Below are 18455 nucleotides of genomic sequence, written 5' to 3'. Positions count from 1 at the left end.
AAGGGTGCCAGGCTCCAATAATAGAATCTTCATTCGTTATCATCTCTGCGGTCCACGTGGAAGCTGTGGATTCGTTTTCTTCGCAGCCGCCGAACATCCGACAAGCGTTCTACGTACAGGCGCGCATTTCGTCGGCGGCGTCGCGCGTCCCTCGTAACGAGCACAAAATTAAGTGGTGGGGTGAAGAGGGAGTATAGCGTTCGGTTTTGCCGTTCTTGCTGATGTGGAAGCCCAGAAGTCGTGCGAAGAGAAGTCTCGCAATTCGAAGTGTCTGTTTCACGGGGAGACGTCGCTCGTCCTGACACTCGAGAGTTCCTCGCCGAGTCTCTTAGTCATCGCTTTCTTTTCTTTTTTTTTTCCACGTCGTTACGTCCTCGTGGAATACGAGAACTCATGTTTTTCCAAATACTAATTGGTTTCTCCGTGCTGGCAACGGCAATCCCCAAGCCAGACAGCGAACATCGTGTCCTGGACAAGGTTATAAAAAAAAGATTTCTTTTTTTTAGCGTCTTTAATTTAAAATTTTTTGGCACATAGCTTTTTTCCTTCAACCGAGAACTTGCTTGATTAATAAATAAAAATTCAGCTCCTTTTTTTATAGTAGAAGAATAAATTTATTCAATATTCTTGAAACTCATATATTGCCTTTATTACAATATAGTTAATATTCATCAAACCTGTTATATTCTAGGATGTAAGCGGTCAGGACCATTATATAAACAAACAGCACAATCCAGTCTACGATCATGAAGCCTTCCTGGGAGAAGAAGCTAAAACCTTTGATACACTTACTCCTGAGGAAAGTACCAGGAGGCTAGGGATAATTGTTGATAAAATAGACAAGGATAGTGATGGCTACGTAACGCATGAGGAGCTTAAAGATTGGATAATGTACACGCAACAACGTTACATTAGGGACGACGTTGAACGTCAGTGGAGATCGCACAATCCACAGGAAAAAGAGAAATTGTCCTGGACGGACTATAAACATATTGTCTACGGCGACATAGACGAAAATGAGAAAGAGAGACAGAATCCGGACGACGAATCCTTCTCGTATTTTCAAATGCTCAAGAGGGATCGTAGAAGATGGACTGTTGCGGATCTAGACGGTGACGATCTGCTGACCAAGGAGGAATTCACAGCCTTCCTTCACGCGGAAGATGCTGAGCATATGAAGGATGTGATAGTGCTGGAGACGATGGAGGATATCGATAAGGATGGAGATGGCAAGATATCTCTTATAGAATATATCGGTAAATCGTGTTATTACTCCTATGAAGTCACTTAAACAGTTCCTGGAATTTTCAACTCGTGTGATTTGCAGGTGATATGTACAATGGCGACGAGAATGAGGAGGAGCCAGAATGGGTGAAGAATGAGAGAGAACAGTTTTCCTCTTACAGAGACAAGGATGGGGATGGATTCCTAAATGCTGACGAGGTACGTGCTACACATCACTCGTACAATTAGAAAAAAATGTGCTATTGGAAAACATATTTTTTTCATCACTAATCCGACAAAACTGATTTTTCTAAATTTTGATTCAAAACACACAGACATAAAAAGTGGAATGTAGTAGACCGTGTTTGCGAACATGATTTGTGAGTTAGAATCAAAATCGTTTTTCTGTTTTTTAAATATGTTTTTGACACACACACACATTTGCATCAAAAAGCTCGTATTAGCTGGCACATGTTAGATTATCCTGTAATAACGAGCCATTTTTATTCGTTCATCAGGTGAAAACATGGATTATTCCTGCGGAATTTGACCACGCAGAGGCAGAATCTAGGCACTTAATTTATGAAGCGGATACGGACGCTGATCACAAGCTCACGAAGGTCGAGATATTGGAGAAATATGATGTTTTCGTAGGATCTCAGGCGACAGATTTTGGTCAGGCGCTAACAAGGCATGACGAGTTTTAACGTGAAATGCAATTTCATAAAAAAACGTTATTAACGAACAAATTACTTATAACGGTCTACTTAAGATCCTATAACTTGTAAATTAACGAAGGAGATTGATTTATTTATCTATTTACTTTAATGAATATGTGTTTCTTTTTATATATCGTTGGTATTTACATAATTAGTAACATAGAGAAAAAAAAAGAAATGCATGAAATCCGCCAAAGCTTATAAGGATTAATTAGCTGTTGTTGCAATAAATTTTTTATATTGTCATTCTATTAACAATCGTATCATTGTTCTCTTCAAACACCTAAACAATGGTAATCCTTCATACTATCAATTGTCACACCGCACTGAACTGATAACGATTGACCCTGTGATAAGTTATTACTCTAGGATAAGTTATTTGATTATAATCGGGCTTATCAGATAAGCTTTGCTTTCCGTAGCAGCTTCAGTAATACTTGAAGCGTCGTCATTTGAATTAGCTCGCGCAAATATGTAAAAATGAAAGAGGTTTATTTGGCTCTACTTTTCACGGTTTGCATCTGCGACGTGTTTTTAGGTAAATATATACATATATATATATATATATTTTTTTTTTTTTACAAGTGTTCGATCTTACGTCTTGATAATATCTTACAAATACTACACATCGAGAATATAAACATCGAATAACGCCGCATAACTTTTTTAAGCCGTCGATATTAGCAACACTTTCGTTTAAAACTCGTGTTGAGTAGACAAAAGCCGTTTAAGCCGCTGTTAATTTCTTATATCATAATCAGCAGATGACAGATCGCAAAGAATACTGATGCGCATACATGCATACATACATTAAAACATTAAGAGTTCGTATTCTACAGATATTGTATACAATCGCACACATTAGACGTATATAAATTATATATAAAAATATAGAGGGAATCCAATTTAATCTGTATCACATTATAAATGAGAAAAATATTACTCAGATACAATATTAACTAGAATGCGAAGGGATGAATGAAATTAATGTGGAACAACGATGATAGTTATTTGATACATCTCTGATATGTTACATTGATATTCGCTTTGTTTCGTATCTTGAAAGCTTCGTAGGTTCATCAACAAATCATTTCTTTTTGGCCCATCCGTTGTTTTAGTTAGCATCTAGAATTTTTGTATAGTGACAGGTATTGAAGGACCACAATGCTTTCAATATACATGGCGAGGTGCAAGATCTGACGAGAAAGACTGCCCGGAGAATGAAGAAAAATACCAAGATGTTCCTTGCATAGAACCAATTATGCCTGGTGAGTAAAAAATCTTTGGCTTTATATTTATGTTTTTAATTATTAATCAATTCTTTGACGATGTACTTTAGGTAAAGATAAACCAAATACCGCTGAACTATGGTACAACTTAACCGCACGACGTAATGAAAGTCTAGATAAATATTTTTGTTCAATGGAGAAAGGCGATGTTTGTGTAAGATATACGTACATGTATAATAGCGCAGGTAAGTATATTAGACCAGAGATTTTATAATCGAAGCATATATAATACACAGGGCCTGTGCAAATCTGAATAAATGCAATGTTACTTGTAGTTGTGAACGTCAGTTATTTCTGTGGCAAAGTCATAGAAGACAAGACAACGGCGGTTGAGTCGGGTTGTTTCGTTCATTATGTACGTACAAGCACGATTAACTTCATAATTGCGTGGCTATAAATTAGCATTATTCGATAACGAAGTACAGATGTGATTATAATATACCGATAATGTAATTTTCAGACTGAGGGATATATTATTGAAGCGTGTGCCTGTCTGTCTGTAAACGGCACTATACCTTGCAACTCAACAAGAAGGAATATGTACTCGATACTAATCACTTTCATGGCTACAGCTGTTCCACTGTTTATATATAAAACGTTCAATATTCCCTGACACTTTTGGCAATATCTTAAATTTTCTGTGATATGGATGAAATTGTACAAATTATCTATATTTAACGTTTATTTCCATTTATGTGCAATATTAATTAAGCGTATATCTTTTTACATTTTGTTGAACGCGCAATGTATTTAAATTATATACAGGAATGAATAAATTGTATATCTCGTAGTCGCGTAATTAAAAATAAAAATAAATACTTGTATAGGTAAAAATAAGGAAGAAGACAATATAAACTCTGAAATAACAATAACGTATGGCAAAACTGACTAAGTGAGATTATATTACAAATAACATGCTTTATCTCTCAAAAGCAAATATTATTTCACATATTCAAAGAATAAAATTAATCAAAGAATACTTCGACCTTAATTATTACGTATGGAAGTGTTACAAATTAGGTCTCCATACATTATGTTATATTCCACAATACTTAACGAAAAATATAACAAAATTACGTATGGCAAATTGCGTAGAAAATTAGGGCTTATTCGCACATTTGAAGCAACGAGTTAATCGTAACATCTTTCTTGCCGTGATTAGCATCATATACCGATTTGATGACTTCTTTGTCAACGTTCGGAAACATTTCCGCGATCTGCAAAATATAATTACAGTTTGCACGTAACAAAAAAGACAATGTACAAAGTAATGAATAAAATATACTTATATCATCAAATACCTGTTTCAATTCAGCCTCAGCATTTGGCAAAGAACTTGGTGTAACCGCTGGTGCTGGTGCTGGTGCTGGTACAGCAGCAGCAGCAGCAGCAGCAGCAGCAGCAGCAGTCGGCGGTGGTGTTGTATAAACGTTTACCGGAGCATAAGGCATGCCGAACATTGTTGCCGATGGAACCATCATTACTGAAGAAGAGCCCATATACGGAGACCATTTATTCTGAAAACATCCAATCGAGAGAAATGACAAGTGAATTTTTGAGAAAAAGATTATTCTTTACACGCGAATAATATTTCAAACAATTTATTATTTTTCATGAGAATAGTTAAAATTATGAATTTTATTAGTTTGCAGAAATAATTTTAAGATATTGTTTGAAATGATAACAATTATATAAAGATAATTAGCATAAGAATAGAGAATAATAATATATTCATTATTCGTACCGTGTAACTAAAAACTAAATTGATCATGCCTTCTTGATTCTCTCCTTGCTTGCCACTAAGCATGTACCAATCCTCATGTGTCTCCCCTTTCTGAATAACCTGTGGTGGAATGTCTATGTGACCCCACGCAATCAACTCGTCCATCACAAAAGAACACTCATCATAAATTTCTATGTATACTTGAGTAACTCCAAGTGGAAGGAGACTACAACGATAAATATTTCAATTACTCATGGAGCGGATTCATATGTATATGGAAACAGGATATGCACTCTTACCACTGAATTACTTTGTTCCAATGTGGATTTTTTCCACCATTTGTGTCTGCATGCGTCTCATATACAGCATGTCCCACTCGTAATCTTACGTAAGGATCCATCCTTGTCATTCCATAATTCTTTACTAATTTGGCCTAAAATAGAAAAATCTTTCAATGTGAAAGGTTCAAATTATATGTTTAGTTATTTAAATTAATTGATGCTAACATGTTATGAAAATAAAATTACCTGAGAAATTGTTACATTAAGTCTGCCTACTCTTGGATCATGAGCATTCACTGGCATACTTTGCATCTGTTGTTGAAGAGCTAAAGCTGCTTGCTGATCTGCTGCCTCCTGTTGCAATTGCGCATTACGTTCTTCTATTCTCAAGAAACTATCCGGTAGTGGTCCCACAAAAACCTAGATATGAATAAAATTTAATTTGACAATTATTATGTAAAAACATCATTTTATATAAAATAAAAGTCTTATGTTAACATTTTTATAGTAATATTACATGTAATTATTAAATAATATAAATTAAATTTTGGGATATACATGTGATGTGTATTTAGCTACATTGATTCTATTTAAATACACTTTAATTTCAAAATGCAAACAGAAGAAACTCTTTCATATGTAATCAATAACTCAAAAGAAAATCTAATAAGAGTCAACGTGTGGTAATTGACGCGCAATATAAATTATATTTCAATTAAATTCGATTAAAATTTGATGTCTATTAAAAATAAGATTCATGTTGTACAACAATTACCACGCTTTAGCTCTTAATTAACCTCCATTTAATGTATCGATTACACCTAGATTTATTCAATTTACTTAAGTATACGTAAATATGTTTCACACAATGTATAGATATTCGTAGAATATTTGCAGTGCTTCTGTTTATTGCGTTTGACGTGTGATAGCCAGTATATACCCGTTTCCTCCAATCTTCGTGTAACGGCCTGTCCGTGTCCATGGCGAAAAGTATTAAAAAATAAAATATCTCCTACGGAACTTGATTCTCTAATTGAGACTGTTGTTCCGCATGCAGTCGAGAGTCCCTCCGAGATTTGTCAAATACGTCAAATCATGCAGATTATGCACTACTCCGAATTGTGTGTTGTCGATGGAACTCGATTGCGGTTTCCTCGCACCAGAATCTGTGATGCAAGAATCGAGACGCGGCTCCAAGTAACCGTAATGGAGGGAGCACCACACATAATCGAGAATGAGAATATGCGATCCACATGATAGTAAAAGAGAACAAATATATATTGTTTTTTCTATCTCATTTCTATCGAAACGGCAATAAAAGCTGTGTCCCGAAATTCACTGCCAGTATTGAAAATTTATAGTTTATGTTACGTATATTGCAGATTTTCAATACTGGCAGTGAATTTCGGAACGCAGCCAAAGGCGACACTGCATGTTTCTTTGATTTAAGCATATCAAAAGATGAAAATAATTAATATTAATAAATATTAATATACATTAACGTTAATAAACTTTAGAAAAATAAAACAAGACGATGGAAATGTTTTGCAAGCATTCTGATACTGTTAAAATCGATTATGATATAATTAAGTATCGTATAATCATATATAATTAATCGTATAATCATCTTAATGCAGCTGAGAACTCGACTATTAATATTTAAATAATAAAATATTAACACTTGGCATTTTGAATTCGAACTCTTATATCATTTTGAAACGAACTCTTATATCATCATGTACTCCTATTAACTATCTTTCAAAGTCCGGCTAAAATGGAGCGTTTCGGGCCGTTTCAACAGATAACCTTACTCTCTCTAGATAATTCATAATTCTAGTCTCTCTAGATGCTTATTTTCGCTTCTAGGCTACTTTCGACAGTGTTATGCTTAGAACATATATACTGGAAGGGGCATAGCCTATCTAAATATACATAACAAAAGTGTCCCCTACATCTATCTATCCTTGTCTGTACAAAATCGGTCAATGCGCTTGCGCGAGTAAATAACTGCTTAAGTTGAAAGTAGAAAGATTTAAAATAGGTGGAAAGCATTTGAAAATTTGATTATAACAATTTATTCTTTAAGTTATATTATAATATAATTGCAATATATTATAAATTATATATAATAATATGTAGTAATATGTAATAATAGTCTTGCAAAATAAAATAAAAATAATGATGCACATAACCAAAAACAAATACTGTAATGAACAATAATTATATACAGGATGTACAGGATGAACTAAAATAAGATAACAAACTTTGAAGAGCGAGACCAAACATGAAAAAAAATTTGACATCAACATATGTTTGTCAAACCCACTGTTACTGATACAAAATATATATTATTAATAAAAAATAAAAAAGTAATATTTATTATTATGTAATATTCTCGCTCCTTTAAAGTTTGTTATCTTATTTTAATTATATCTTGTATATATAGTGACTAGTACAATAAAAATTATTATAATAAATAATAAAAAAACTATTTAAAAACTTCATTGATGTTTTAATCTTTAGGAAATCTAAACGTTGTGAACAGAATAACATTTTAGATTATTTTAATGTACGTTATACGTACAATATACCTTTTATATTTCTAAATTAATTCAAAATACAACCTCAAAGCTAAGAGCTTTAAATTACAAAGTAAATCTATGTTTACGCATAAAGAGATATTTTGCTACGGTTTATTGAGCTACATAAAATGCAATAACGTCCCATTTTTACATATACTTTTATTACTTTATTACTATACCCGATACTATACTTTTTTATGATTATTTCTTTAGACTTAATTATATTAGAAGGCTTGTCATAGATAAGTTTGTCTAGTTTGTCATCACACACATCAACATAATCGACGCATGCGTATTGCAATAAAATGTACAGACAAGGATAGATAGATGTTGAGGACAACGGCAAGTCAGCTCAGTGTTGCGATATGGGACCGGTCGTATGCGCATGTGCGGCAATACGGCGTCAGTACAGTGTCTCATACAAATTAAACAAGGCACCGTTACTCCGCTACATTAAAAATATTTCTAAATTTTTTGAAATTGATTGAAATTTTTTACTTCTTGGTTTTTTAGCTGCTGGCTCCGTAGATTCCATGCTTGTAAATAAATAAATCTTACCTTATTTGTAGTCACCAGACCTTCTCATGTCAAAACGTCCCGCCATACAGTCAACACATAACATATAACGGCACTGGATCTCCATCACCGCACATGCGCAGAGCCGCACATGCGCATACAACCGGTCCCATATCGCAACACTGAGTCAGCTATGCCCCTTCCAGTATATATGTTCTAAGGTGTTATGTTTCTCGTGTAATTCTTAAATAATTCATAGGTCTTTTTTAAGGTTTTTTTTTTATTGTAAAATTAAAAATGCCAAGTATTAATATTTTATTATTTAAAATAGGCATCTAGAGAGATTAGATGCTTATTTTCGCTTCTAGGCTACTTTCGACAGTGTTATGTTCCTCGTGTAATTCTTAAATAATTCATAGGTCTTTTTTAAGATTTTTTTTTTAATTTTACAATAAAAAAAGAACCTTAAAAAAGACCTATGAATTATTTAAGAATTACACGAGAAACATAACACTGTCGAAAGTAGCCTAGAAGCGAAAATAAGCATCTAGAGAGACTAGAATTATGAATTATCTAGAGAGAGTAAGGTTATCTGTTGAAACGGCCCGAAACGCTCTATTTTAGCCGGACTTTGAAAGATAGTTAATAGGAGTACATGATGAAAATAAGCATCTAGTCTCTCTAGATGCTTATTTTCGCTTCTAGGCTACTTTCGAAAGTGTTATGTTTCTCGTGTAATTCTTAAATAATTCATAGGTCTTTTTTAAGGTTTTTTTTTTATTGTAAAATTAAAAATGCCAAGTATTAATATTTTATTATTTAAAATAGGCATCTAGAGAGATTAGATGCTTATTTTCGCTTCTAGACTACTTTCGACAGTGTTATGTTCCTCGTGTAGATCTTAAATAATTCATAGGTCTTTTTTAAGGTTTTTTTTTTTAATTTTACAATAAAAAAAGAACCTTAAAAAAGACCTATGAATTATTTAAGAATTACACGAGAAACATAACACTGTCGAAAGTAGCCTAGAAGCGAAAATAAGCATCTAGAGAGACTAGAATTATGAATTACCTAGAGAGAGTAAGGTTATCTGTTGAAACGGCCCGAAACGCTCTATTTTAGCCGGACTTTGAAAGATAGTTAATAGGAGTACATGATGAAAATAAGCATCTAGTCTCTCTAGATGCTTATTTTCGCTTCTAGGCTACTTTCGACAGTGTTATGTTCCTCGTGTAATTCTTAAATAATTCATAGGTCTTTTTTAAGATTTTTTTTTATTGTAAAATTAAAAATGCCAAGTATTAATATTTTATTATTTAAAATAGGCATCTAGAGAGATTAGATGCTTATTTTCGCTTCTAGACTACTTTCGACAGTGTTATGTTCCTCGTGTAGATCTTAAATAATTCATAGGTCTTTTTTAAGGTTTTTTTTTTTTAATTTTACAATAAAAAAAGAACCTTAAAAAAGACCTATGAATTATTTAAGAATTACACGAGAAACATAACACTGTCAAAAGTAGCCTAGAAGCGAAAATAAGCATCTAGAGAGACTAGAATTATGAATTACCTAGAGAGAGTAAGGTTATCTGTTGAAACGGCCCGAAACGCTCTATTTTAGCCGGACTTTGAAAGATAGTTAATAGGAGTACATGATGAAAATAAGCATCTAGTCTCTCTAGATGCTTATTTTCGCTTCTAGGCTACTTTCGACAGTGTTATGTTCCTCGTGTAATTCTTAAATAATTCATAGGTCTTTTTTAAGATTTTTTTTTTATTGTAAAATTAAAAATGCCAAGTATTAATATTTTATTATTTAAAATAGGCATCTAGAGAGATTAGATGCTTATTTTCGCTTCTAGGCTACTTTCGACAGTGTTATGTTCCTCGTGTAATTCTTAAATAATTCATAGGTCTTTTTTAAGATTTTTTTTTTATTGTAAAATTAAAAATGCCAAGTATTAATATTTTATTATTTAAAATAGGCATCTAGAGAGATTAGATGCTTATTTTCGCTTCTAGGCTACTTTCGACAGTGTTATGTTCCTCGTGTAATTCTTAAATAATTTATAGGTCTTTTTTAAGGTTTTTTTTTTTTAATTTTACAATAAAAAAAGAACCTTAAAAGAGACCTATGAATTATTTAAGAATTACACGAAAAACATAACACTGTCGAAAGTAGCCTAGAAGCGAAAATAAGCATCTAGAGAGAGTAAGGTTATCCGTTGAAACGGCCCGAAACACTCCATTTTAGCCGGAATAATTCATAGGTCTTTTTAAGGTTTTTTAAATAATAAAATATTAATACTTGGCATTTTGCATTTTACAATAAAAAAAAACCTTAAAAAAGACCTATGAATTATTTAAGAATTTCACGAGGAACATAACACTGTCGAAAGTAGCCTAGAAGCGAAAATAAGCATCTAGAGAGAGTAAGGTTATCCGTTGAAACGGCCCGAAACGCTCCATTTTAGCCGGACTTAGAAAGATAGTTAATAGGAGTACATGATGATATAAGAGTTCGTTCAAATATCAGCAGGGCAGAGGTGTGTCAGTGTTGCGATATGGGACCGGTTGTATGCGCATGTGCGGCTCTGCGCATGTGCGGTGATGGAGATCCAGTGCCGTTATATGTTATGTGTTGACTGTATGGCGGGACGTTTTGACATGAGAAGGTCTGGTGACTACAAATAAGGTAAGATTTATTTATTTACAAGCATGGAATCTACGGAGCCAGCAGCTAAAAAACCAAGACGTAAAAAATTTCAATCAATTTCAAAAAATTTAGAAATATTTTTAATGTAGCGGGGTAACGGTGCCTTGTTTAATTTGTATGAGACACTGTACTGACGCCGTATTGCCGCACATGCGCATACAACCGGTCCCATATCGCAACACTGAGGTGTGTTTTGGCATCCTCATAGCTCGCAGAGGAAAGCGTAAGCAGTGGGGAGCCCTCTTCGGATTGGCTGTTGCTCTTTGAATGGCCGCCATGGCGCTATGAAGGTGTTGACTACTGCCGATTGAGAGCTCTCTTTTGCTTGGCTGTTGCCATAGAAATCCTGGCAGCCATCAGTGTTGCTAGACGGGACGCTTTTTTTCACGAACGCACTTGAGAATCGGCCTCAACGGTGTACTAATTGAGGAAAAAAAAGGGCACTTGTAGACCCTTCTATTAAAAAATTATTAGAAAATTTTGTTTATCGTTAAAAAGTGATAAAAAGTAATAAAATAATAATAAATTAAACGCATGTAAATATTATGTTTATTTTTATAATAATAAAATAATTAATAATATTAATAAAAAATAAGCTAAAAAAGGAAAGGATGTTTAAATAATTGTTAATAACATTTTAATAACAATAAAATATTTTATTTGGCAGAATTATTTTCCCGCTTTGCAAGAACTTCTTTAATAATATTGGTGCACTTTGATCGAGCCAGTGAAAGATCTTGCACGATTGAAGAATCTATACAAATGTCTTTTAACAAAGGAACTAAGTGATTTGCGGTATAAAGAGCAACGTTATGTTCAGAATAAAAAGCTGCTAATTTAATTTTGGCTCGTTTAACGTTTTCAATATGAGAATTTTTGGAATGTTGGCTTTGGCTTTGACTTATTTGAGAATTACTGTCACAATTTTTAATATGTTTAGCCCTTTGTGAATGTCGTATTAAATCTGATTTACAACATCTAATGGTAATATTGCACAAGTTACAAATTGCCTTATTTTCCGTAGGATGAGGAGCCAGCCATCCTTTAAATAAATCGTCAGCTAACCAAGAATTTTGAAAATTTTTAATATGCGTCTTTTTAATGGCTCCTTTTGAACTATCCATATTTCGCGTAACAAAAAATACATATAAATATATATATATATGATATTGTAGGAGTAGGATTTGAATCGCCCTCTAGCTACCGAAAAATCTTACTCCCTACTCCTTGTCTCACCGTGAGAGACCGGCGATACCGAGAATTCGGACGACGATTCCGAGCAGTCGAAATCGAGACATTGTACAAATAAGAAGCTAAAATAAAGAATTGATCGAAGCACGGTATAGTTTCTTGACGCCTGTCTGTTAAAGGAAATAGAGAATTGATAAATCGGAGAAGCCTCATCGTAAATAGGCAACCTGACAGATCGTGAATCGGAATCGACTCGCGAGTTGAATATTCGTAAGAGACGCCCTACAATATAAATATTATTATATTTTACATGACTCACCTAACTTTCTCCTGTAGCCTGTCAAACGTCTAACTTTTCGCGCCAGCACCCAACACTATAAGCCGTATACACCGCTGGATTCATAGCTGCAGCGCTGCGCATGCGCGAGAAAAAACGTCCCGTCTAGCAACACTGGCAGCCATGCAAAGTGCAACCAGCCAATACGAAGAGGGCTCCCCTCTGCCGAGCTCTAGCAGTGTTGCGATATGGGACCGGTTGTATGCGCATGTGCGGCAATACGGCGTCAGTACAGTGTCTCATACAAATTAAACAAGGCACCGTTACCCCGCTACATTAAAAATATTTCTAAATTTTTTGAAATTGATTGAAATTTTTTACGTCTTGGTTTTTTAGCTGCTGGCTCCGTAGATTCCATGCTTGTAAATAAATAAATCTTACCTTATTTGTAGTCACCAGACCTTCTCATGTCAAAACGTCCCGCCATACAGTCAACACATAACATATAACGGCACTGGATCTCCATCACCGCACATGCGCAGAGCCGCACATGCGCATACAACCGGTCCCATATCGCAACACTGAGCTCTAGAGGCGCCAAACTCTAGAGCGCCTCCGCCCAGCTGATACTCGAGCGAACTCCTATATCATCATGTGTTCCTATTAACAAATCTTTCAAATCCCGGCTAGAATGGAGAGTTTCAGGCTATTCCAACGGGTAACCTTAATTTTTCTGCATGCTTATTTTCACGTCTAGGCTACCTTCGTCAGTATTATGTTGCTCGTGAAGTTCTTAAATAATTCATAGGTCTTTTCTAAGGTTTTTTTTTTATTGTAAAATTCAAAATGTTAATTATTAATAATTTGCCTTCGTTGCCGGTAGGAGCAAGCAAAGAAAAACTATGTCTGCTGCTTTTACTATTCGAGGTACGCCGTAAATGCACATTTACGCTGTTCTTGATTGTATTCTCGTTTGGCACGTCATTCTCTCCATTACGTGGGTCCGCGTCTCTTCGTTTTGGCATCATGGTATGACATTTCTGTGAAAATCAGTAAAGATGTTTGTTGTTTTCAAACTGAAACGCACGCGCTTAAATTAGAAAGAAATAAAATGAAATTCTCTTACGACTTATTAAATAGAACTTTGTAGTAAGACTTAGTTTAAACAAAATACAAGTAACTATTTGTTTGAATTTGATTCAACTAACACTTCTGTCATACTCTTTTTTTTTTCTTTTTTTTCCCCAGTGTTTTATTTTTAATTTATTAAAATTATGTTTTATCTCTTTGAAGAGATCAAAACTATTGCGTATATAAGTAATATTTTTTATGTATTGTGTAAGGAATTATATATTATGTGTTATTTATTTGAGAATAGTGATTGTAACAAATATGTATTTTTTCACAGGCATCCACATCTAAAAACCAAGCAGAAATTATACACAAGAGGAATATTAAAAAAAATTAGAGCTAACAGAAAAGAGGAAAGCAGATATAAAAGAAGATTTTGATTTATTTGATCCGAATGGCATTGGAAAAATTGTTAAGCTTAAAACTGCTATTAAATCTCTATGCATGGAACCAACAAAAAAGGAACTGAAGAGAATTATAACAGAGAAATGTGTTGATCCACAGAGAACACTGGTAAATTTTTTATGGCAATTTCTTGAATATTGTGAATGTGACAATGTCTGAGAAAGACATGAAAGAGGATGTGTTTATATATAAGCAATATTTTTTGTGTATTTAAGAAATTATTATGCGTTATTTGTTTGTGGATAGTCTTTGTAACAATTAAATTCTTTTTCACAGGCATCTACATCTAAAAAGCAAGACAGTGGTACTACCTGCAAAAAGAATATGATAACAATTGAATTAACAGAGAGAGAAACAGACATGAAAGAAGCTTTTGTGATTTGTTGCATCCAGATAGTATTGAAACATTCGCACTAAGGAGCTTAAAGTTTGCTTGATGTAAAAAATCTTTGTATCCGTAAAGGAAAAAAATTCAATTATGTATTGTATTAATTTCTATTGGAATTTATGTGATAGTTATTAAAATTTTTAATATTGAGTTATTAAGATTTTAATATTTTATGATCCTGTTTAATTTGTATATGCCAAAGAAAAAATAAGACAATGATACAAGATATAATTTTATTTCTTAAAAACATTTTCAATCATTTCGAAGACAAGGTGAGATCGGGCGTCCCTTGAGCAGTAAAATTGAGGACGCGATACAGCGTTCTTTGGCTACTGAAGTTGGTGGACGCATTTGAATTATTAAACATTGAAATATTTGCACTATAAAAAAATATACAATAAGTAAAATAAACACGTTGGTAATAAAAGATGCACGAGCGATACATGCTGTAAAACTGATGTAAAACTGTTTAATTTGAAGTCAAATTGATACGTGAATCTAACCTAAATTGGATGACATTTCGCAGCATTTACTGTTCAGTACGCTATGCGATTAGTACGGTTAAACATTATTAAACATGGCAGAAGTGGACGCAAGTCGAGAAGATATTCTCATTCAGATAGAACGCGCGTTTCCAGTACTTCAGGGAAAGGTGCATGCAATATATATACTAAATATGAATACCATAAGTTTGTTTTGCCTATGCACAAAAGTGGAATGTTTACAATTTTGGCATGCAGTAAAATAACAGCCAAACTCTTTAAATAAACATGGTATATGCTACATTGATTGACAATGATACATTTTATTTTTATTATTAATATGCGTAAATCAATGGTTGTATAATAATTTTTGCCTTTTTTTTTAACCTTTATTTCAAAAGATGTATAATCTTTTTCGCAGATTCAAGATGAATGTACAGAAGAAGAATTTGCTGATATAGCGGAGAACATACAGCAGTTGAAGCTGACACATTATGTCCAAGACATTGTTATTCATCATATAGAACAATACATTCGCTGGCATGTGGCACCAGCATTTTGGAAAAAGTTTGAGAATGCAGAGGATGGACAGCGGGGCTTTGAATTGTTTAAATCCGCTGTAGATGGTCTGTATGCTAATCTCACAGAATTTTTACCAGTTCTAAAAAAGTTGGAATATTTAAGACAAAACAAAGATGATGCGCACATGTCAAGCGCTGGAGATGACATAGATGCACAATTCAAACTTTGTGTAAGAGCAACATTGTTAGGTCAACTACCTCTGTGTCACGAATATATCACAGAACAGTTTTATAAAATTGCATTCAATGTATTCTGCAATTCAGACAACTCGTCACAAGGTAAATTGCACAGCTGGCATAAGAATAAGATTTTATTATATCAAATTGAGATAGTCACATGGAAACCTATGTTTTAAAATAGACACATCAAGTAGTGAGATTCAGTGCACAGGATGTGGCCAGGAAACGGACAGCTGTCAATGCCAAACGATAGTTTATATGTTTCACGAAACAAATAGAAAATTAATCGAATTGGAATTATTGGAAAGACTTGTGGGAAATGTACTTACGTCACTAATTCATATTCGTATTGAAAATCATGTAATTCAAACATGTGATAAGACATTTGACGTATCGCAGCTGATCCCATTGGAAAATGTTAGTTATATCATATCTATACAGTATATCATTTGTAATAGATGTGTAGTTGCGATATGTATATGTTAATATTGTATTTTATTTTTCAGTGGCTGGAAACTGTTGTGATGAGTTGGCTAATAAGAATTTATTCTGGTGGTTTTTCAAAAACGGTAGCTCTTAGTGACAAAGTTCGTAATGCCATAAACAAATTCAAACAGAAATTATCACATTTTCTGTACGAGACGTACACTAAGATAAGAATTGATCACTTGTTTAATATAATAATAGGTATAAACATCATGTGATTTCCAATTTAGTATGTTTACTTACACAATTCATACAACGGCTGTCTTTTTTTTAGAATATCCCGAGTCGCAACCCGCGGTAGATGATCTCCGAATTTGTCTGGAAAGAACCAATCAACGGAAAGTTCTGATTAAGAATTTGCAGGAAGCGATCAAAACGAGGCTCTTGCATCCTGGTGTAAACACGCCGGATATAGTGACCGCTTATATCGCCGCGATCAAAGCGCTCAAACATCTCGATCCAACTGGAGTTCTTTTAGAAGCTGTGACAGAGCCTATCAAGTGAGATTCTTGTCTTATCAATACACTGATCGATACGATCAAAAAAAAAAAAAAATAGAAAATTATCTTGTATTGTATTACATTTCTGTTTTTATTGCTTTTTATTGTTTGCACCAGAGTATATCTCTTTGTGATCTAAATTTAATACTGATACCACAATTCATCGATCTGTAAAAACGATTTTTTTCTTTTAGGAGTTATCTAAGGAGCAGGGAAGATACCGTACGTTCCGTCGTTAACAGCCTGCTTGATGATTCTCCGAGCGAGTTGGCCGACGAATTAATCAAAGGCGAGTGTCTGCAACTGGACGATGGTTCAGCAGACGACGAAACTGAGGATTGGGAGAAATGGATGCCGGATCCGGTCGACGCTGATCCCGGTAAACTTTAGATTTTCTTACAGTGACAAGTCGATGACTGAAATTAAATTTGGCTACAGTTGGCTTTGTATATTTGAGTTTCAACAAAAATACATCCTTTCAGCTAAATCGACACAACGTAAAGTGTCCGACATAATCTCTATGCTGGTAAATGTTTACGGCAGTCAAGACTTATTTGTTAATGAGTACCGTACTTTATTGGCGGACAGACTGCTCTCGCAACTCAATTATCATACCGAACGCGAGATACGTCACTTGGAGTTGTTGAAGAGACGATTCGGAGAGAATCAGCTGCATTACTGCGAGGTCATGTTGAAAGACGTTTACGATTCCAAGAGGATAGATGGTAACATTCACTCCGACACTAGTTACAATTTGCAGAGGGAACTTTTTCCCACTTCTGCGCTCATATTATCCGCGCAATTTTGGCCACCGTTCAAGGAAGACTGGAAATTGAAACTACCCAACATTGTACAGAATCAATTAAACAAGTATGTGAAAGCGTTTGAGGCTTTGAAGGGAAACAGAACGCTCTGCTGGAAGCCTCATTTGGGAAACGTTAATTTGGAGATTGAATTGAAAGATAGAAAGTTGGATATAAATGTCACTCCGATACACGCGACGATTATATTGCATTTCCAGGACAAAAGTAAGAATACATTATTCGTCGATTCGTCATGTGGTGAGATCATCGTTGTTAAATTAAGACTGATTTGCAGGTGAGTGGGCTTTGCAGGATTTAGCAGAAATAATGCATGTTCCAACGACTGTTCTGCGACGTAAGATGACATTCTGGGTGTCGCAAGGCCTCCTGAAGGAAACTTCCAACAACGTGTATATCCTGCAGGAGGAAAGCACGTCCAAAAATCGCTTGTCTACCGACATTGTTGAAGAGGAAGAGACTGAAAGCGTAATGGCTTCGACTAGCGATCAGAGAGAGGAGGAATTACAAGTATTTTGGTCGTACATCGTCGGGATGTTAACGAATCTGGATTCGTTGCCGATAGAAAGGATTCATCAGATGTTGAAAATGTTCGCGTCTCAGGGACCGGGCACTGTAGAATGCGGTTTACCGGAACTGAGACAGTTTTTGGATAGAAAAGTCAGGGAACATCAACTGTTGCTCTCTGGTAATATGTACAGATTACCGAAATCATAAAACGTGTCTCTTCGTTTCACATAATCATTATTCTAGAAAGATGTCACATAAGATCAAAACGTCGTCTCTATAGTTTTTTACAGCAATAGAAAAAAAAAATTTACGCTACATCAAGAGAGTGTATAAAAAAAGTGTCACATTCAAGAGAGAAATAAAGCTAATCTATACATACACGTATTTCGTATATCTATTTACATCTGAATACCTTACCAAATGCATACCATGTGCATATACATAAAATAGAAAT

At 34.3% G+C, this 18455-nt stretch overlaps 4 protein-coding genes and 1 long non-coding RNA gene across 8 annotated transcripts; 3 read left to right on the top strand and 2 right to left on the bottom strand.

Moving 5' to 3' along the window:
• Positions 1 to 338: 338 nt before the first annotated feature.
• On the top strand, positions 339 to 2201 carry scf (Calumenin scf). The gene is made up of 4 exons (XM_012378051.2): positions 339 to 477; positions 692 to 1256; positions 1328 to 1443; positions 1743 to 2201. Exons 1-4 carry the CDS (start codon positions 394 to 396, stop codon positions 1929 to 1931), a joined length of 954 nt encoding a protein of 317 aa, XP_012233474.1. The 5' UTR covers positions 339 to 393; the 3' UTR covers positions 1932 to 2201.
• A 149-nt stretch (positions 2202 to 2350) lies between these two features.
• LOC105678583 (uncharacterized) lies at positions 2351 to 4530 on the top strand. Its single transcript, XM_012378052.2, has 5 exons — positions 2351 to 2481; positions 3086 to 3211; positions 3283 to 3417; positions 3508 to 3587; positions 3693 to 4530. Exons 1-5 carry the CDS (start codon positions 2424 to 2426, stop codon positions 3843 to 3845), a joined length of 552 nt encoding a protein of 183 aa, XP_012233475.1. The 5' UTR covers positions 2351 to 2423; the 3' UTR covers positions 3846 to 4530.
• LOC105678458 (toll-interacting protein) lies at positions 4107 to 6423 on the bottom strand. The gene is made up of 6 exons (XM_012377824.2): positions 6177 to 6423; positions 5483 to 5656; positions 5255 to 5388; positions 4977 to 5181; positions 4534 to 4749; positions 4107 to 4449 (listed from the first exon to the last, which is right to left on the bottom strand). The coding sequence occupies exons 1-6, from the start codon at positions 6216 to 6218 to the stop codon at positions 4339 to 4341; spliced, it is 882 nt and encodes a 293-aa protein (XP_012233247.2). The 5' UTR covers positions 6219 to 6423; the 3' UTR covers positions 4107 to 4338.
• A 6657-nt stretch (positions 6424 to 13080) lies between these two features.
• Positions 13081 to 18381, top strand: mr (anaphase promoting complex subunit morula). 4 transcript variants are annotated; one of them, XM_067359463.1, is made up of 11 exons: positions 13086 to 13235; positions 13401 to 13444; positions 13926 to 14161; positions 14330 to 15093; positions 15345 to 15783; positions 15866 to 16101; positions 16191 to 16371; positions 16445 to 16670; positions 16865 to 17049; positions 17153 to 17698; positions 17769 to 18381. In XM_067359463.1, the coding sequence occupies exons 4-11, from the start codon at positions 15019 to 15021 to the stop codon at positions 18206 to 18208; spliced, it is 2328 nt and encodes a 775-aa protein (XP_067215564.1). In that variant the 5' UTR covers positions 13086 to 13235; positions 13401 to 13444; positions 13926 to 14161; positions 14330 to 15018; the 3' UTR covers positions 18209 to 18381. The 4 variants fall into 4 exon arrangements, with proteins under 4 accessions (XP_067215563.1, XP_067215564.1, XP_012233242.2 ...); XM_067359462.1 differs by lacking the exon at positions 13401 to 13444 and having other exon boundaries at positions 13081 to 13235; XM_012377819.2 differs by lacking the exon at positions 13086 to 13235 and having other exon boundaries at positions 13405 to 13546.
• LOC137001153 (uncharacterized) lies at positions 13246 to 16554 on the bottom strand. Its single transcript, XR_010891277.1, has 2 exons — positions 16414 to 16554; positions 13246 to 13557 (listed from the first exon to the last, which is right to left on the bottom strand). It is a non-coding gene; the product is annotated as an uncharacterized lncRNA (long non-coding RNA).
• Positions 18382 to 18455: the final 74 nt, after the last annotated feature.

This window comes from Linepithema humile, chromosome 7 (genome assembly GCF_040581485.1).
Source record: "Linepithema humile isolate Giens D197 chromosome 7, Lhum_UNIL_v1.0, whole genome shotgun sequence".
Lineage (NCBI taxonomy): Eukaryota > Metazoa > Arthropoda > Insecta > Hymenoptera > Formicidae > Linepithema > Linepithema humile.
This window is presented reverse-complemented; position numbering and strand designations above follow the sequence as displayed.